General features: G+C 48.8%; 1 protein-coding gene across 1 annotated transcript; it reads left to right on the top strand.

Annotated features, from left to right (window-relative positions):
- The first annotated feature begins 10,916 nt into the window (after positions 1 to 10,916).
- LOC135613912 (uncharacterized) lies at positions 10,917 to 11,457 on the top strand. Its single transcript, XM_065110923.1, has 2 exons — positions 10,917 to 11,011; positions 11,070 to 11,457. Exons 1-2 carry the CDS (start codon positions 10,917 to 10,919, stop codon positions 11,455 to 11,457), a joined length of 483 nt encoding a protein of 160 aa, XP_064966995.1.
- The last annotated feature ends 876 nt before the right edge of the window (positions 11,458 to 12,333 follow it).

Genomic DNA, 12,333 nt, shown 5'->3' with positions numbered 1-12,333 from the left:
GTAAGAAGAATCATGATCGACATGGGAAGCTCAGATGATGTGCTATATCTTGACGCTTTCCAGAAACTGGGGCTAGCCAAAGAGGCCTTGGAGCCTATCTGCTCGGCGCTCACTGGGTTCACCTGCGACTCGATCTCACCGTTGGGAACCGTCACCTTGCCCCTGACTCTAGGAGCACCGCCCAGAACAAAGACGGTGATGTCCACCTTCTTAGTAGTGGATCTCCCTACAGCATACAATGCCATCCTCGGTCGCCCCACCCTCAACAAAATCAGGACCGTAGTCTCCACCTACCACCAAACGGTGAAGTTCCCGACCCACGTGGGAACTGGGTGCTAGTCATAAGTGCCCAGCAAGCCAATCACGTGAGTGATGGCACGTGTGACTTGATACAGAATCTTTTTTTGCTTATTATATTTTTGGCGTATATCACTTTATAACTATTGCATAAATGCATATGTATAGTGATGTCCTTGGATTTGTGCAATGGGAATCGGATCGTGATGAGATCACGATAATGAGATCGATTCACCTTTAAACACATATCCTAAATAATCCCGGTCATAGGTTACTCGAGAGGGACATCGTGATAACCGGATAGACTGGTGTGCTGTATACCCGTCCATATGATGGATGCAGCTGGTCTCATAGCTGCTCGTGTAGGGACACTAGGGATACAGTACAGGTGCTCATTGGAGAATGAGTTCACTGATTGATCCGCTTACGGAATGCTGGATGGTTGATGATGCCTTATTGTCAGACAACGATTCCGTAGTCCTAGTGGTGTATCTGGTTCTTAGACTTGAGACACCAAGGATGTCCTGTATAAGTGCTCCACTCTTTGATACCAGACTTATAGGTTTGGCTGTTCCCAGATCTAGTACAGCTGGTCATTGGGAGTGGTAGTCGACCTTACGAGGGCTATTGAGTGTCGATAGAGGATCATCCACTCTCGGTATCATGAGAGGAATATCCCATGTGTTCTTGCTCAGACAAATCCCTGGCCAGGGTCATTCGGGTTGAGAGAGAAAGAGTTCTCCGGGAGAATCCGATTAGAGCGAGACTCAAGTAGAAACTGTATGGGTCTGACAGCACCATGCTCGATATACGGTCTCTGGGATATTAGATGGATGAGGGACTATAGGTACATGGTAACTGAGGACAGACAGGTCCAATGGATTGGATTCCCCTGTATCGTCTGGGGACTACGGCGTAGTGGCCTAGTACTTCCGTAGTCGATGAGTCGAGTGAATTATTACAGAGATAATAATTCACTTAGTTAGAAGGAGTTCTGACAGGTATGACTCACGGCCAGCTCGATATTGGGCCTAGAGGGTCACACACATATGGTAGGCATTGCGATGAGTAGAGGTTCGGATATGAGATATCCGACGGAGCCCTTGTCTTATTGGATGCAGATCCAATACCCACTAGGGAAAGGACCCATTAGGGTTTTGACACGGGATCTCTATAAATAGGAGGGATTCACAGCCTCATAGGCTAGAGTCTTTGCTTGCCCTTCCTATTCTCCTCTCCCTCTCCACCTCAGAGTAGGCCTGGAGTTTTGAGGAGCGTCGTCGCAACCCTGCTGTGTGGATCACCGCTAGAGAGGAGGACGCTTGACCTCCTTCACCCTCTCCTGAGGATCTGCAAGGAAACAGGGATATACGATCTCCCTAGGTAACACAATCTCTATACGCAGTTTTATGTTTTGCGGATTTTGCGCACCAATCTTCGCACGACGACGAACATCTTTTTGGGAATCGAGGATTTTTGTTTTCTTGTTCTTCCGCTGCGCATATGATGTCGCCCCCATGATTTCCCAACAGTGGTATCAGAGCCAGGTTGTTCGTGCGAATGATTGGTTTTTGAACTGCGTGTGTTGTGTTTAGGAAGAATATTGACGTCAAAATCGTTGACGCAAAAGCAAGGAAGGGCAGCAACAGTTGCTGCCCTCGATCTGCATGCCTACAGCCAGCCGCAGCCGCAGCCAGGCAGCACAGTGCCGGCGCATGCGCAAGCGCTGTGCCTGCAGTAGCCGGCCGGCGATCTGCTTGCAGCAGGCTTGTGGCCGGCGGGGCTGGGAGCCCGCTCGGTAGAAGCGCCTGCGGCCACTGAGCCCGCGGGCAGAGGCGCCGCGGGGCAGCAGCGCGGGCTGAGGCACCGCAGGGCAGCGGAGCCTGTGGCCGCTGCTCCCACGGGCAAAAACCCCGCAAGGGCGGCTGCCAGCGAGACAGCACCACCTGCGGGCGCTAACTCGCGGGCAGAACCGCCCGCGAAGGCGGCGGCGCCCGCGGGGGCGCCCACCTGCAGCGGCAGCGACCCCAACGGGCGTGCCACCTGCAGGCGAGGGCAGTGCCCTCGCCCTCGCCGCACAGGCCGCCGCCAGCAGGGTGGCGGCGGCGGCGGCGGCGCAGCAGCGAAAAGGGGAAAGGGTATTAGGGTTTTCTGCGCAAAAGACAGTTTTGCCCCTCGGAATTTGAGAAATTCCAGTTTCTGTCTTTTGTCCAAATTACGAAAATACCCTTAGGAATTGAGAAATTCCCTATATATCCCTGATTTCAGAAAATATTAATTAATTAAAAGGTTTAGTTGATTATTATTTTTATTATCTAGTAGTCCTACATAATGACGATTATTTATACATGTGATGTATGATGAGTGGACGGATGATCATGGACCGTGTGATGTGTGTACTTGTGATTATTATTATTGAGGTCTGCGAACCTCCATTATATTTCTCGTTTATTGTCGGGCCTGCGTGCCTATGATTAAGTTGTAATCACATGAGGAGGCGCAGCGGGAGCGTGGAAGCCATAGCGGGACCCACGAGACGGACGATCGTGATGCATGAAGATGCATCAAGATGTCGACGGAACCAACGAGGACGAGATGGACGATCACAAGGCATGGAGATGCACCGTTGCACACATAGATCTTGATGTGAGTGATTAGGCCTACTGGCTCGGGCCTAATCATATTAGGTTGTGGTCCATGATCATCTGGTGTGATTGCTTATACACATACTAGATATGTATATATATTTGCATGCGATGTAGATATATATTAAATATGTACATGTGTGACATGTCATAATAGGAGACCAAATCATAGAAACATCTCTCGATAATATTAAGTCGGTAAACGTGAGGCAATTAGATTGACCCACGTGGCCTTCCATCGTTATGAGTAGGAACCGAATCCCGGTGTAGGTTGAGTTGGTCGAGTCCCTCGAGACTCACCTATATCGCGATTCGCTATCTTGCTTACGACATAGAGATGTCACCGGTGACCTGAGGGCATGATATGCTTGGTCGAGTCCCTCGAGGGTATATCATCAAATCAGACTCATCTTGTAACAAAGGTGTTGACTTAACCGAGCATCATGGTTGGTCGAGTCCCTCGAGGCCATGGTGATTCGGAGGCTGAACAGGACGGGAATCACAAGGAGTTGTGATCGGCAAGAGTTGTCTACCTTTTAGGCTTAGTGTGATTGGTCGAGTCCCTCGAGGTTACACTAAGACGCTGATTGGATCCTGATCCCCACTAGAAGTCTGCCGGAGACTTCCGTTTCACGTGCTGAGGGTGTCGCGTGACTCGTTAGTAAAATAGTGGGAGCATATTAAGATAGAAGTCCATATCTTGATAGTTTATTTCTTGCAAAATCTGCATGTTATTCATTTTTGCTACATCTTTATTTTCAGAAAATGTCGCTTTCAAATCCCTTACGTGGCATACTTGATGTCAACCGCCTCACTGGTCCAAATTATACGGATTGGCTCCGTAACTTGAGAATTGTTCTCACAGCGGAGAAAATCGTGTACGTCCTTGATACAGTGATGCCTACGCCCGAAGAAGGGGCAAGCGAGGATGAGATCGCTCGCTACGTGAAGTACATTGATGACTCCACTCTTGCTCAGTGCTATATGTTGGGCTCTATGACTCCAGAGTTACAGAGACAACATGAAAAGATGGATGCCAGATCCATTCTCCTACATGTCCGTAAATTGTTTGAGGAATAGGGAAGGACTCAACGATATGAGATATCCAAGAGCCTTTTCCGCGCTAGGATGACTGAGGGGACACCGGTTCAGAACCATGTCCTAAAGATGATTGAGTGGATAGAGAAACTCACAGGTCTAGGAATGGTCCTAGAGGATAACTTGTGTGTGGACATTGTGCTTCAGTCCCTACCAGATTCCTTTTCACAGTTCATAATGAACTTTAATATGAACAAGCTTGAGGTGACTCTCCCAGAGCTCCTCAATATGTTGAGGGAGGCAGAGAGTACTATTAAGAAAGAGAAGCCAGTTCTCTACACTAGTGAGACCAGAAAGAAAAGGAAAGCAGAAAGGTCCCTTAAGAAGGGAAAGGGTAAGGGCAAACAAGGTAAAGCAAAGGTTGCTAAGAAAGACCCAACAAAGGACAAAGGCCAGTGCTTCCACTGTGGTAAAGATGGGCACTGGAAGAGAAACTGCAAAGAGTACCTTGCAGAAAGGGCGAAACAAAAGCTTGATGAAGCTTCAGGTACATTCATGATCGGTCTCCATTTGTCAGACTCTTATGATAACACATGGGTATTAGATACCGGTAGTGCTTATCATATATGTAATTCATTGCAGGTTCTGGCAAGGCCTAGGAGACTAGAGAGAGGCGAGATGGACCTCAAGATGGGTAATGGAGCAAAAGTTGCTGTTTTAGCTGTTGGCGAGGTCGCCCTACATCTGCCTAGTGGAGCTTTTATTGCATTAGATGCATGTTATTTTGTTCCTTCTATTATCAAAAACATTATCTCCATTTCATGTTTAACAGTTAGTGGATATAAATTTATTTTTGAGAACAATGGTTGTTCAATATTATTAGATGATAAGATCATCACGAAAGGAACATTGCATAATGGTTTATTTATGTTAGACACCACTCCACATATCATGAATATAAATATGTCCAAAAGGAAACGAGATGAGTTGAACAGTGCATACCTGTGGCATTGTAGGCTAGGTCACATCCATGAAAGAAGGATTCAAAAGTTGCTAAATGATGGATATCTAGATCCATTCGACTATGTGTCATATGCAACTTGTGAGCCTTGCATTCGTGGAAAACTGACCAACTCTCCATTTAGTGGAACTGGAGAGAGAGCCACTGAGTTGTTGGAACTCATACATAGTGATGTATGTGGACCCATGTCAACTCATGCCATTGGAGGTTACTCCTACTTCATTACATTTACTGATGATTTCTCAAGGTATGGATATGTGTACTTAATGAAGTACAAGTCTGAGGCCTTTGAGAAATTCAGAGAGTATAAGAATGAGGTGGAGAACCAGACTGGAAAGAGTATCAAAACTCTTCGATCAGATCGAGGAGGTGAGTACTTAAGTACAGAGTTTACTCACTTCCTCAAGGACCATGGGATATTATCCCAATGGACACCTCCTTATACACCTCAGCTCAATGGTGTCTCTGAAAGGAGAAATCATACATTATTAGATATGGTACGGTCCATGATGAGTTTCGCTGACCTACCCATCTCATTCTGGGGATATGCCCTAGAAACCGCAGCTTACCTTCTGAACAGAGTTCCAACTAAGTCGGTGGTGTCTACACCATATGAGATATGGAAAGGGAAGAAGCCTGATCTTAAAGTAGTTAAGATTTGGGGCTGCTCTGCCCATGTTAAAAGACACAACCCCGATAAGTTAGAATCAAGGACAGGGCGATGTAAATTTGTGGGATACCCCAAGGAAACTTGTGGGTATTATTTCTATCATCTCGAGGACAAAAAGGTCTTTGTAGCTAAGAGAGCAGTGTTCCTTGAGAAGGAACACATTCTTGGCGAAGACAGTGGGAGAATGATAGAGTTGAGCGAAGTTAGAGAACCAAGCTCAAGCACCACTCTACAGCCCGAATCTGTTCAGATACCTAATACACAAGTTTCAACTTTACGTAGGTCTGATAGAGTATCTCATCCTCCTGAGAGATATGTGGGACATATTAGAGCAGAGGATGTAGAGGATATTGATCCTCAGACCTACGAGGAGGCTATTATGAGTATAGACTCCGGGAAGTGGAAAGAAGCCATGAATTCTGAGATGGATTCTATGTACTCCAATAAGGTTTGGAACCTAGTTAATGCGTCCGAAGGTATTGTACCCATCGGTAGCAAATGGATCTTTAAGAAAAAGATCGGAGTAGATGGAAAGGTAGAGACCTATAAAGCAAGGCTAGTGGCTAAGGGGTATCGTCAAAGGCAAGGTGTTGACTACGACGAAACTTTCTCACCCGTAGCAATGCTAAAATCCATCAGAATTCTATTGGCTATTGCAGCACACTATGATTATGAGATCTGGCAGATGGATGTGAAAATCGCATTCCTCAACGGGAACCTGGAGGAGAAGGTGTATATGATGCAACTTGAGGGATTCGTGTCCAAGAACTACCCAGATAAGGTGTGTAGAGTGCTTAGATCCATTTATGGACTAAAGCAAGCTTCCCGAAGTTGGAACATAAGATTTGATGAGGCAATCAGATCTTATGACTTCGTTAAGAACGAAGATGAGCCTTGTGTATACAGAAAGGTAAGTGGGAGCGCTATTAGCTTTTTGGTGTTATATGTGGATGACATCCTCATCATTGGGAATGACATAGGAATGCTATCCACAATAAAGGCTTGGTTATCTAGACACTTCTCCATGAAGGACTTAGGAGAAGCATCTTATATCTTGGGGATTAGAATCTATAGAGATAGATCCAAAAGGATGCTTGGCTTGTCCCAGTCCAGGTACATAGAAACTATTGTCAAAAGGTTTGGCATGGAAAATTCCAAAAGAGGTCTCATACCGATGAGACATGGGATATCGCTTTCTACGAGTATGTCCCCAAAGACTCCAGAAGAAAGGGCGAACATGGATATGATACCTTATGCCTCAGCAATAGGGTCTATCATGTATGCCATGCTATGTACTAGGCCTGATATAGCGCATGCTCTGAGTGTCACGAGCAGGTATCAGGCGGATCCAGGCTTGGAGCACTGGAAAGCAGTAAAGTGTATCCTTAAGTACTTGAGAAGGACTAAGGATCTTTTACTAGTATATGGAGGTAATAGCCTTAAGGTTGAAGGCTACACTGACTCAAGTTTTCAGTCTGATGTCGATGATAGCAAGTCGAATTCAGGGTATGTGTACACCTTGAATGGAGGAGCAGTGTGCTGGAAGAGTTCCAAGCAAGATACCACTGCTGACTCGACCACAGAGGCGGAGTACATTGCTGCATCAGATGCAGCAAAGGAGGGAGTCTGGTTGAAGAAGTTCATCACAGATTTGGGAGTCGTGCCGGATAGTGAGGAGCCGATTTCCCTATATTGCGACAACAACGGGGCAATTGCTCAAGCGAAGGAACCTAGGTCTCATCAGAAATCTAAGCATGTTCTGAGGAGGTTCCACCTTATCAGAGAGATCGTGACCCGAGGAGATGTAGCAGTGGAAAGAGTTCCATCCGAAGATAACATTGCAGATCCACTAACAAAGCCATTGTCTCAGATTGTCTTTGAGCGTCACAGGGGTCTGATGGGGATCAGACACATAGGTGATTGGCTTTAGGTCAAGTGGGAGATTGCTAGTCATAAGTGCCCAGCAAGCCAATCACGTGAGTGATGGCACGTGTGACTTGATACAGAATCTTTTTTTGCTTATTATATTTTTGGCGTATATCACTTTATAACTATTGCATAAATGCATATGTATAGTGATGTCCTTGGATTTGTGCAATGGGAATCGGATCGTGATGAGATCACGATAATGAGATCGATTCACCTTTAAACACATATCCTAAATAATCCCGGTCATAGGTTACTCGAGAGGGACATCGTGATAACCGGATAGACTGGTGTGCTGTATACCCGTCCATATGATGGATGCAGCTGGTCTCATAGCTGCTCGTGTAGGGACACTAGGGATACAGTACAGGTGCTCATTGGAGAATGAGTTCACTGATTGATCCGCTTACGGAATGCTGGATGGTTGATGATGCCTTATTGTCAGACAACGATTCCGTAGTCCTAGTGGTGTATCTGGTTCTTAGACTTGAGACACCAAGGATGTCCTGTATGAGTGCTCCACTCTTTGATACCAGACTTATAGGTTTGGCTGTTCCCAGATCTAGTACAGCTGGTCATTGGGAGTGGTAGTCGACCTTACGAGGGCTATTGAGTGTCGATAGAGGATCATCCACTCTCGGTATCATGAGAGGAATATCCCATGTGTTCTTGCTCAGACAAATCCCTGGCCAGGGTCATTCGGGTTGAGAGAGAAAGAGTTCTCCGGGAGAATCCGATTAGAGCGAGACTCAAGTAGAAACCGTATGGGTCTGACAGCACCATGCTCGATATACGGTCTCTGGGATATTAGATGGATGAGGGACTATAGGTACATGGTAACTGAGGACAGACAGGTCCAATGGATTGGATTCCCCTGTATCGTCTGGGGACTACGGCGTAGTGGCCTAGTACTTCCGTAGTCGATGAGTCGAGTGAATTATTACAGAGATAATAATTCACTTAGTTAGAAGGAGTTCTGACAGGTATTACTCACGGCCAGCTCGATATTGGGCCTAGAGGGTCACACACATATGGTAGGCATTGCGATGAGTAGAGGTTCGGATATGAGATATCCGACGGAGCCCTTGTCTTATTGGATGCAGATCCAATACCCACTAGGGAAAGGACCCATTAGGGTTTTGACACGGGATCTCTATAAATAGGAGAGATTCACAGCCTCATAGGCTAGAGTCTTTGCTTGCCCTTCTTATTCTCCTCTCCCTCTCCACCTCAGAGTAGGCCTGGAGTTTTGAGGAGCGTCGTCGCAACCCTGCTGTGTGGATCACCGCTAGAGAGGAGGACGCTTGACCTCTTTCACCCTCTCCTGAGGATCTGCAAGGAAACAGGGATATACGATCTCCCTAGGTAACACAATCTCTATACGCAGTTTTGTGTTTTGCGGATTTTGCGCACCAATCTTCGCACGACGACGAACATCTTTTTGGGAATCGGGGATTTTTGTTTTCTTGTTCTTCCGCTGCGCATATGATGTCGCCCCCATGATTTCCCAACACTGGGGAGGTCTGGGGGAGCCCTCGGGAGTCCAGACAATGCTACCTGATGGCGGTTTCACTGCACAAAAGGGCGAAGACCGACCGACTCTTGGAGGACCCAAGGGAAACGAAGCGGCTGACCTCGCATCCTGAGCAGACGACCCCCACTTGTGACGTGCAGTTGATGAAGGACCGCCCAGACTGGACGATCAAAGTCGGTCGGAACTCCCCGAGCAGAAGCGGGAATAGCTCATCGGCTTCCTACAGGAGAACGCCGACGTCTTCGCTTGGTCGCCATCTGACATGACGGGCGTCGATCCAAAGACCGCCCAACATCACCTGAACATATCACTTGATGCTCGGCCAGTGAGCAGAAACCATGACGCCAGGCACCAAACAGACAGCAGGCCATCCGCGAAGAGGTGGAGCGACTCTTGGCAGCTGGCTTTATAGAGGAAGTCAAGTACCCGCAATGGCTGTCTAATGTAGTTCTGGTGAAGAAACATAATAGGAGCTGGAGGATGTGTGTTGACTACACTAGTCTCAATCGTGCATGCCCAAAGGACTGCTATCCCCTTCGGAGGATCGACCAACTGGTCGACGCAACTGCCGGGCATGCCCGCCTTTCGTTCATGGATGCCTTCTCCAGCTACAACCAGATCAGAATGGCGCCTGAGGACCAAGAACACACGGCTTTCCTCACCGATCTAGGAGTGTATTTCTACAAAGTAATGCCATTCGGGCTAAAGAACGCGGGCACAACCTATCAGAGAGCCATGAACAAGATGTTTGCCCAACAGATAGGGCGGAACGTCGAGGTCTACGTTGACGACATGATCGTGAAGAGCCGTGTGGCGGCATATCACCTGACCGACTTGACCGAAACATTTGCCACGCTACGGAGGTATGGTTTGCGAATCAACCCGGCAAAGTGTGTTTTCAGTGTCAACTCGGGAAAGTTCCTCGGGTTCATCATACACGAAAGAGGAATTGACGTCAACCCAGAAAAGGTCCAAGCGATCATCGAAATGCAAACCCCTCGGACAATCAAGGACCCGCAGCGACTGAATGGAAGGCTCGCTGCCTTGTCTCGGTTTCTATCCCGATCGGGCGATTGTTGCCTCCCCTTCTTCCAGGCGCTGAAGAACCCGAAGGACTTCTAATGGACGGCACAATGTGAGGAAGCTTTCAGATAAATCAAACAACACTTGGCCAACCTCCCCCGCCTTGCCTCAGTCTCTTTGGGGGAAAAACTCAGTATTTACTTGGCTGCCTCCCAACGCGCGGTCAGCTCAGTCCTGATCAAAGAAGTCTCCAGTGAACAATTACTGATCTACTACATCAGCCATGTCTTGAATGGGCCTGAGGAGCGATACCCACCAATTGAGAAGCTTGCTCTGGCGCTCGTACTTGTGGTCCGGAAGCTGCGTCTCTACTTCCAAGCCCACCCGGTCGAGGTAATCACCGACCAACTGCTCATACAAGTTTTATCTAAATTCGATGTTGCAGGTCGGCTCCTCAAGTGGTCGGTAGAGCTTGGAGAGTTTGACATACATTACGCACCAAGGACGACCATCAAAGCACAGTCGGTGGCCGACTTCATCTCAGAACTCGTCCAGACTGAAGACCAGGTTCCCGGCTAGCCCGGGAAAGCATGGGTCCTACATGTGGACGGTTCGTCCACCTCGAGTGGGGCCGGCGTGGGACTAGTGCTATCGACCCCCGACGGGCGTTCGTTCGAGCGCTCCCTCCGCTTCGGGTTCCAAGCAAGCAATAACGAAGCCGAATACGAGGCACTCCTTGCAGGGCTCAAACTATCCCGCGAGATGCAGGTGGACGCCATCCACGTCCTCACCGACTCGCAGCTGGTAGCCGAGCAACTCAGCGGCGGATACGAGGCCAAGGAACCAACCATGGCAAAGTACCTAGCGGATGTAAAAAACCTAGCCTCCAATTTCTCTCACTTCACGGTATCCAAGGTGCCAAGAAGCCAGAACGAGCGAGCTGGCTAAGCATGCCTCAAAGTCGGACCCCAGAGCTCAGCCCGAGATCGAAAGGCTCCCCTTTCGCGCCATCTCGGTCTCGACTGTGTCTTCAGCCGACGGTCGTACCACATGGGTGCAGGAGATGCTGCGCTTCAAGCACGATGAGATCCTTCCCACCGATGAGGCTTCGGCTCGGTGCGTCTGCCGAGCGCAGGCATGGTACTCCGAGGTGAACGGACGACTCTACAAGCGGTCCTTCTCGCACCCACTGCTACGGTGCCTCGGGCCTGAAGAGGCTCAGACGGTCCTGGCCGAGGTTCATGAAGGGATTTGCGGAGAGCATATTGATGGCTGGACCTTAGCCTACAAAATCCTCCGCTAAGGGTACTACTGGCCCACCATGTCCCGAATGCACAGCGGTGCGGCCCGTGCCAAAGGCACGCCCGAACTCCCCGGCAGCCGGCGGTTCCTCTCGCCTCCATTGACTGTGCGTGGCCATTCGCATAATGGGGATTGGACCTCCTCGGCCCTTTCCCACTGGCCTCGGGGCAACGGAGATATATCATCATGGGAGTAGACTACTTCACAAAGTGGCTTGAGGCCGAGCCACTAGCAACGATCGCGGAACGACAAGTGGAGAAGTTTGTCTAGAAAAACATCGTGACTCGGTTTGTCTTGCCCAGAACCATCATCACGGACAACGGATCCCAGTTCGCCAGCGCAAGGTTTCGAGAATTCTGCGTGAGCTACGGGATTCAGCTGAGGTTTAGCTCAGTGGCCCACCCCTAGACGAACGGGTTGGCCGAGGTGACCAACCGATCTATTTTGGACGGACTCAGGAGGAGAGTGTCTGCGGCCCGATCTGCTTGGGCGGACGAGCTCCCAAGTATCTTATGGTCCCTGTGGACCACCCCCAAAACCGCAACTGGAGAGTCCCCCTACAGCCTCTCATATGGGACCGAGGCTGTCCTGCCCCTCGAAGTGGTTTTCCCTACCCCTCGGATGGAAAACTACGACGAAACCACTTCGGCCCAAGGAGTGCGAGCCGGCCTTGACCTGCACGAAGAGCGGCGTGCTGACGCATGTTAGGATCGAGAGCACTAAGAGGGGGGGGGGTGAATTAGTGCAGCGGAAATCTTATAGCGATTAAAAACCAAAAGCTGCGTTCGTTCAATAAAAAAACTATTATGATGCAAAAGCTAATTCTCAGTTTGTATCTAAGTGCAGTTTGCGTCTAAGCGCAGATTGCGTCTAAGCG

Source organism: Musa acuminata, chromosome BXJ2-6 (assembly GCF_036884655.1).
Source record: "Musa acuminata AAA Group cultivar baxijiao chromosome BXJ2-6, Cavendish_Baxijiao_AAA, whole genome shotgun sequence".
NCBI lineage: Eukaryota > Viridiplantae > Streptophyta > Magnoliopsida > Zingiberales > Musaceae > Musa > Musa acuminata.
The sequence above is the reverse complement of the archived record's forward strand: the minus strand, read 5'-3'. Positions and strand labels throughout refer to the sequence as shown.